Source organism: Ceratotherium simum, chromosome 24 (assembly GCF_057802395.1).
Source record: "Ceratotherium simum simum isolate JZ-2026a chromosome 24, ASM5780239v1, whole genome shotgun sequence".
Taxonomy (NCBI): Eukaryota; Metazoa; Chordata; class Mammalia; order Perissodactyla; family Rhinocerotidae; genus Ceratotherium; species Ceratotherium simum.
In genome coordinates this window covers 6084117-6091999 of record NC_141923.1, presented here as the reverse complement: position 1 = coordinate 6091999, position 7883 = coordinate 6084117, and the positions used below count along the sequence as shown (strand labels likewise).

Below are 7883 nucleotides of genomic sequence, written 5' to 3'. Positions count from 1 at the left end.
CCCTCAGCATCAGATGGGGGCTGGCTGTTCCAGAGTCTTTGGTGATCAAGCCTGGCCCTGCCGCCTGCATGGCCTCGGGCAAGTCCCCTTTCTGGGCCTCAGTGGCTCCATCTGTAAAATGGGGACTGTCGGCCCTGCCTCCCTCCCAGGGCTGTGACAAGGACCCCGCGAGCTGGTGAAGGAAGAGTGTTTGGTAAACTGTAAAGTGAAGTGCACTCCCAGGGGGCACTTCTTTTCACAACAATTGTGACCATTGGACGGAAACAGCTGCATACTGGAGTGGCGTCCACTTCTGGAGGGCCCTGGGGGCGGGGGAGACAGGCGTGGACGCGGCAGGGACAATGTGGGACAGGGCAGTGTAAGGGCCTGGAGCAGAAATGGGCTCCCAGGAGGGCTCTGGCCAGCCTCCCTGGCACTCAGTCATTGGTGGCCCATCTCCCCCACTCCCTCCCTACCAACTGGAGCTCCCTGCAGATGAGGACTGGGTCTTCAGTGCAGCCTCAGCTCAGAAAGTGTTTGTTGAATGAATAATGGAGGGAGCTTTGAGCAACACTGGGCAGGAACAATTCCAGGGGAGTCGGGGTGCCCGAGGACACAAAGAAGGCCTGAGCTTGGGCTTGGAGGAACGGGGGCATCACAGACCCATCCCCAGACCCCCTAGGAGGTGTCTGGACACGGCCTGGGGCCTGGCCCTGAGGGCAGTGGGGACAGCGATCCTGCTTCCTGAGAGCCTGCCACGTCCTGTGGCCTTTCACACACTCCCCACACCTGGGTCTCGAGGGCACTGGGACAAGGGTCCTGTGGGGGGTGGCGGGAGTGAGTCCAGCTGCCCAGTGCATGGGTGTGGGCACCGACCCGCCTGCCTCCCAGCGTGGCCTCTGCCTTCCGGGTCACTGGTCAGTAGGCTCTTGCCTCCTGTCCCCTGCCCCCCACCGCAGGTATTTAAGGTCTGAGAGCAACTGGGAGCTGTTGAGGCCACCCCGGTGGTGGCACCAGACTGCTTTCAGGCAGGCGGACCCCAGGGCCTTCCCCACAACCCACGCTGTCCATGGATTTTGTTGCTGGAGCCATCGGAGGTAACAGACAAGGACAGGCCTCGCAGGGGACTGCTGCTCCCCAGGGCATCATGAGGAGCTGGGGGGGTGCTCTGCCCCGGGGGTAGCCTTCCGGCAGCAGCAGGGTTTGAGGAGCATCCCCTGGAAGTGGCCGGGATGTGGTGTGGACCACGAGTGTCAGGAGGAGACAGCAGGTTCCCGGGAGACAGGGGCAGGTGACACAGGGCCCAGGAGGAGGTTGGGGGGAGGGGGTGGTGGGTCTGCATTGGCCGGAGGAACTGAGGGGCAGGTCCAGGGGTGGGGGCCGTTTGGGGGCAGAGGGTGGTCTCTGTCTAGGCCAGGTGGAGGCTGAGGGTCATTGGCACGGAGAGGGATGCCTGAGCCGTGGGAAGGGACGAGAGACCCCAGGACAAGATGGATGGTGAGGACAGACGGGCCTGGGTCCTACAACACAGACCGGAACGGGGTGGGGGGCGGGGAGGCCCAGTGGAGCCGGCCCCAGCCCCCGCTGACTGCGTGCGCCCGCCTGGCCACTCCTGGCCTCGCTGGGCCCCCAAACTGTTTTCCACTCTGGAGAAAGGGCTGGTTGTGCAAGACTGACCCAGAGAGATACGGGCCCAGTGGGAAGCAGGTGGAGAACGGGCTCCCTCCCAGGCCGTCGCTCTTCAGGCAGTGGAGGCTGTTTGGGGCGAGGCGTCCTTGAGCTCACTCATCTTGTGAAATAGCAGTGGGCTGCTGGCTCACACTTCTGGGAACAGCGGGTGCTCTCCTCAGGAACCGAAGACAGCGCCGAGCCAGAAAAGGCCAGGGCCCTGGCCCCACCCCTGGGCTTTCTGAGGTCCTACTGTGCGCCGGGCCTGAGGCCCGCTGCTTCCCTGGACGTCAGCCTCCTAAGGAGGAGGCTCAGAGAAGGGGCTTGGCCTGCCCATGACTGCACAGCCAGAAAGAACTCCTGAGTCCTGCCTCTTTCCTCCAGAGCCCTGGGGAAGGCCTGGGTGGAGAGGACCCCTGCTCTGTGCCTGGCCCTGGTCACAGGGATCAGTTCTGGCCCTTGTCCTTGAGGAACTCTAGTTCTGGAGGCAGAGATGGCATGCCGTGGGACAGTAGCAAAGCCACGTGACAGGTTCTCTGACCAACATGTTTCCCGGCACAGAGGCAGCCCAGATATGGGTCAGAGAGGGCTCCAGACAGGAGGTGATGTTGTGGCAGGGCTTTGATGGATGAGTAGGAGTTCAGTGAGGTACATGTGAGGATCAAGGAGGATAATTCTACCCAGGTCAGTCAGTCAGTCTTCTTTCGTTCATTCATTCATTCATCCACTCACTCTGTTCTTTCATTCATGCGTATTTATTGAGTCCTGGGATACACAGTAAATAGGGCACAGCCCCCCCATGGCTTATTTTCTTCAGATGGCCCTCACCTCCCCACCCCCGGGGTATAACCACCAGGGACCTGCCTGCTCAATCTCCACCAAGTGCTGGGGGCTTGGATGTTGAGGCTCTGGTGTCAGCAAAGGAGAAAGGAACAGGATGGTGGCAGGTGGCCCCCTTCACAGGGGGCAGAGAGCCCTGGTCCAGGAAGCCTGGAGTTCCACTCCGTCCCACGCAAACTTGTGGGTCCAAGGAGTCCTTCACGGAGCCCTGGGGTGCCCCGGGCTCTGTCTGCCACCTCCTCGCCTTTGTGGGGGCTGTGCCCCCTCCTTCACTGGCCCCCCTCCACCCACCCCCACAGCTGTGAGGTGCGGTTGCCTCCTGGTTCGCAGACGAACCCTTACAGCCTGAGGCTGGAAGGGACTCTGCCTGGCTTGGGGACAGGGCCCAGCAAGGGTCAGACGCCAAGTTCTTCCAAAAGATGGCGCCAGAGGGGAGGCCGAGGAGCGTCCGTGGCTTTCAGAATGGGGCACCAGCAGGCAGAGACTTGAGGAAGGAGAAACTGCTGGCAGAGTGGCAGAAGTCATGTTACCTCTCTGAGCCTCAGTTTCCTCATCTGCGAAACGGGGGTCACTCTCCCCGCTGATGAGAGAGGGTGTGGACAAGAAGGGCGGGTGTGGGTCTGCTCTCAGCAGGAGTGGTCAGCGTTCGCCCCCCTCCTCCTTCCCCGAGACTGGCCCGGCCTGCTCCCTCCTCCTCACCTGGTTCCTTTGATTTCCTTCCAGGCGTCTGCGGTGTTGCTGTGGGCTACCCTCTGGACACGGTGAAGGTGTGGCCATGGCCAGGCCCCCACCGCCCACCCCAAGGCCCTGCCTGGGCTTAGGCCACCCTCTGAGTCTCCTGCACCCCATCCACGCCCAGAAGACCTTTCTAGTGTGCTGATCAGACCCAGCCCTCCCCCTGGTCCTCAGGACTGGCAGTCTCTCTTTCTCACCCCTGTGCCTCAGGCTTCTCTCTCTTTTTTTTTTTTTTTAATTTTATTTATTTATTTTTCCCCCAAAGCCCCAGTAGATAGTTGTGTGTCATAGCTGCACATCCTTCTAGTTGTTGTATGTGGGACGCGGCCTCAGCATGGCCGGGCAAGCGGTGCGTCAGTGCACACCCGGGATCCGAACCCGGGCCGCCAGCAGCGGAGTGCGTGCGCTTAACCGCTAAGCCACGGGGCTGGCCCTCAGGCTTCTCTTAAATGGGGCTCCCTGTCTCTGCTCTGCCCACAGTCAGCATGGCTGTGACAATCAAGGGGTTGGCTCTTCCCCTCCCCCAGGGCCTGCTGACCTTGCTCAGGCCTGGAGCCACCCCTTCCTGAAGCCTGCTTCTCCCACAGGTCAGGATCCAGACGGAGTCCAGGTACATGGGCATCTGGCACTGCGTCTGGGACACGTATCGCCGAGAGCGGGTAGGCTGGGGCCAGGGTAATGGGCAGGGGGATGTCGGGGCCTCAAATCCCAGGCCTGCCACTCACCAACCAGCGAGGCGATGGTGAGCCCCTCTCTGAGCCTCACCTCAGTTCTCTCACCTTCCAAATGAGAATAATTGTGCCAACCTCCTGGATTTCTCTGAAGACCAGAGCTGGGGTGTCCGGTACACAGGGGGTGCTCAGAATGAGGTCCTGCCTCTTGAGAGGGTCTAGAGGTGGCGTCTGGGGCTTTAAAGGTCAAGGGAGGGACCCATGTATTTGCCTTTCTGTCCCCTGCAGGCTGGTCAGCCCTCGAAAGCAGCGCTGGGTGGAGTTGTCAGGGCCCTAGGGTCCAGCTCAGAGACCCGTCCAGAGGAGGGACTCAGGGACACTTACCAAAGGGAACTCTGGGCTCGGTGCCCGCCAGGGCCGAGCAAAAGAAAAGTAGCAACAATAAGCATCAGATAGCTGCCCTAGGTCGGGCCTGGCCCTCGGTCTCTTCAATCCCTCCTGACGACCTCACGAGTTGAGCATTACGATCCCCATTTCACAGCTGAGGATCCGAGGCCCTGGGCAGTAGGGGACTTGCCAGAGGTCCCACAGCGGGTCCCACAGGGGAGGGCGGAGCAGGGTTGGGACCCAGCTCCCTGGGCCCAGGGCCTCTCGGGCCGCCCCTCCTCCTGGCTGGGCCCCTGGCCTGACTCGGGCCCTCGGGTCCCCTCACCTGCCCGCCAGCTGTGGGGCTTCTACAGGGGTCTCTCGCTGCCCGTGTGCACCGTGTCCTTGGTCTCCTCCGTGTCTTTCGGCACCTACCGCCACTGCCTTGTGTATGTCTGCCGCTTCCGGTACGGCAGCGCCGATGCCAAGCCCGCCAAGACTGACGTCACCCTCTCGGGATTCGCCTCTGGCCTAGTCCGCGTGAGTGGGGCGGGGTGAGGGGCCCCTGGGACCCAGGGATGGGGAGAGGCTGAGAGGGCCCAAGAGGTCCCCAAGCCCAGCAGGTGGGGAAGCGGAGGCTCAGCGAGGGCAGAGACGGGACGGGACTGTGGGTGAGCACTCAGCTGACTCTCCTTAGCTGAGGGACCTTGGGCATGCTAGGGAGCCTCTCTGAGCTTCTCTCTCTTCATCAGTAAGAGGCTTGGTAAGGATTACGTGAGGTCATGACTGTAAAGCCCCCAGCATGGAGTCTGACAGGTATGAGCACACACGAAATGGCAGCAAAAATTATTAGTAATATTATCATATATTACAAATTAATGTTATTAAATACATTAATTAAATAATACATTAATATGTCATTAACATATGAATTATGTTATTAAACACTTAACAGTGCGCTAGTGAAGGGAGCTCTGGCTTTGGCTTGGGTGGGCAGAGTGGGCTTTGAACCCAGCTCCACCATGGCCCCGGGGCCAGCCCGAAGCTCCCGGGGGCCCAGGCTCCCTGGATGTCACTGTGGGCAACACGAGGCTAACGGGAGGCCAGGTCCAGGGTGTGCGGCCGAGCTGCCGGCGCCTCCTCACCCCTCCTCCTCTGCCCCAGGTGTTCCTGACCTCGCCCACCGAGGTGGCCAAGGTCCGCCTGCAGACGCAGACCCAGACCCAGATGCAGACCCAGACGCAGAGGCAGCAGCGGCGCCCCTCGGCCTCAGGGCCCTCGGCTGCGCCCCCGCTGTGTCCTGCGGCCCCTGTAAGCCCGGAGCCTGGGCCCAAGTACCGCGGGCCGCTGCACTGCCTGGCCATGGTGGCCCGTGAGGAGGGGCTGCTGGGCCTCTACCGGGGTAGCTCGGCCCTGCTCCTGAGGGACGGCCACTCCTTCGCCACCTACTTCCTGTCCTATGCCCTCCTCTGCGACTGGCTCACCCCCACTGGCCACAGCCAGCCAGGTGAGCAGGGCCTGGGGCCCAGGCAGGTGAGCGGGGCCGGGGGCTCAGCCCGCGGGAACTGAGGTCACGCCGCACACTGGTCCCTGGCGCCTCCCCGGGTGGGAACCTCAGTGTCCCCCATACCGAGAGTCAGGACAGACTGCTCTGTGTGGCCGTGGAGATTCACGATGGTGGAGTGAGCCCAGGGCCCATGACAGCCGGGCCCTGCCCTGGGTGCCCTACCCACCCTCCTCTGGGGCCCCAACCCTGCTTCCAACCAATGTACTCCTGGGCCTCTCCCTGCAGGTGTCCTGGGTGTGCTGGTGGCTGGTGGCTGCGCAGGGGTCCTGGCCTGGGCTGTGGCCACCCCCATGGACGTGATCAAGTCCCGCCTGCAGGCGGACGGGCAGGGCCAGCGGCGCTACCGGGGCCTCCTGCACTGCGTGGTGACCAGCGTGCGGGAGGAGGGGCCGCGGGTCCTCTTCAAGGGGCTGACGCTCAACTGCTGCCGCGCCTTCCCCGTCAACATGGTGGTCTTTGTCGCCTACGAGGCCGTGCTGAGGCTCACCAGGGGCCTGCTCACATAGCCAGTCCCAACGCCCCGGGCGCCCACCCGCCAGCAGCTTCCAGAGGTCACAGCAGCTGGAGGAGGCAAGGGGGAGCGTTGGGGGCTGGGCCCCTCTGGGCCATCACCCAGGACGGCCGGGAGCCTCCTTGCAGCCGGAGTCAGCCGAGGCCGGGGCTTGGCCTGCCTGGCTACAGACCACGAGAAGGTCAAGGGCCATCTGCCATCAGCCGGGCTGGCCTGAGGGTCACATGAGCCAGGGGGAGTGGACTTCTTGGGTGAGGACATCCGTCCAACGGAGGTGTTGGTGCATTTGGTCTGTCGTTCATTCCAGCTTCGCTGTCACCTCTCCCTGCCCCCCCGTCTTCAGAGCCCCCTTGTGTCTGCACCTCCCTCTGTTCACTCAGCTGTCCGCTCACCGCCCCCCCGGCTCTCCACTGCTGTTTAGTGCGAGCATTGTCCCTCACACGCAGCTCAACTGGTCTCCCCGCCAGACAGACCTGAGGCGCAGCTGCCTGGCTCCAGCCCCACTCGTTCCCTGCACCGGCTGCTGAGAGGACACTGTTGGGATAGCCGTGGGCAGCTCAGCGCAGGGTCCAGTCATGCACCCTTGCTCTGTCTGTAACCCTGTGGACTCAGTGGGAAGCTGTTGCCAGTAAAACGTTTCTGCGGATGTTCAGTGGTGTTGCTCTGTGGTCTGTGGGGCTGGCGACCGGTTTCCCCACCTCCAGCTCATCCTCAGAGGCCGAGCCCTCCAAACCTGTGTGGCCAGCGCTCCCACTGCACAGATGGGCACACTGAGGCCCAGCCCAGCACTCCGGCTGGCTCCACTACTCCTGCCGGCTCCACTACTCCTGCTTTTGGGGCGGGGAGGCCTGGCCTGTGCGCTGAGCCCTGCCACAGGGGCCTGTTCAGTGTTTGGCATGATGCCTGCTCTCTTGCCCACCCCCATCCCAAACCCTCCCCTTTTCTGAGCGAAACCGGGTTCCAGCCAGTTCCAGCTGGCTGCCCTGGCCCCTCACTGCCCTGACACCTGGCTGTGAGCCACCTTTTTATGGGGTCCAGGAGGAGGGAGGAGTGGGTGTGTCCTGAACACTGCTGGGTGCCAGGCACCTGACATAGGTCATCACAAAAGCCTGCTGCCAGGTGAGGAGACAGCTCAGAGAGGGAGCCGGGGCTGCCCAAGGCCACACAGCAGGAAGAGTGGGGGGCCTCGTGCCTGCACTTCTGAGGTCCCAGCCCTCTCTGTGGCACCACGGGGTTTCCAGTGCTGGGGGCCATCGGGAGCCAGGGCTGGCAGGTCCAGCGTGAACCTGCCGGGTCCCCGCGCGGCAGGCCCCTGGTACAGCCCGCTGACACCTGCCTCCACTCCACTCACTCACTCCGACACTGGCCTTGACTGCCTCTTTGACTGGGGGACTCCAGCATTCTGGCCCAACAAAACTCATGCTTTTGTTGTGAGGGGGACCCTCCCCTCCCAGCCTGCTCCTGTGGTACTGACCCAAATATTCGCTGACAGCCTGCGCTCTCTGCCAGGAACGCCCTTCCCCTCCGCTGCCTGGCTAACTCTGCT

At 62.7% G+C, this 7883-nt stretch overlaps 1 protein-coding gene across 1 annotated transcript; it reads left to right on the top strand.

Moving 5' to 3' along the window:
* The first annotated feature begins 1048 nt into the window (after positions 1-1048).
* SLC25A47 (solute carrier family 25 member 47) lies at positions 1049-6627 on the top strand. Its single transcript, XM_004434258.3, has 6 exons — positions 1049-1076; positions 3211-3254; positions 3810-3881; positions 4617-4799; positions 5424-5766; positions 6052-6627. The coding sequence occupies exons 1-6, from the start codon at positions 1049-1051 to the stop codon at positions 6330-6332; spliced, it is 951 nt and encodes a 316-aa protein (XP_004434315.1). The 3' UTR covers positions 6333-6627.
* Positions 6628-7883: the final 1256 nt, after the last annotated feature.

Coding starts and splice junctions, on each gene's coding strand:
- SLC25A47 (XM_004434258.3), top strand. CDS start 1,049: ATGGATTTTGTTGCTGGAGCCATCGGAG. Junction 3,882..4,616: donor ACACGTATCGCCGAGAGCGG/GTAGGCTGGGGC, acceptor CCTGCCCGCCAG/CTGTGGGGCTTCTACAGGGG. Junction 5,767..6,051: donor CACTGGCCACAGCCAGCCAG/GTGAGCAGGGCC, acceptor CTCTCCCTGCAG/GTGTCCTGGGTGTGCTGGTG.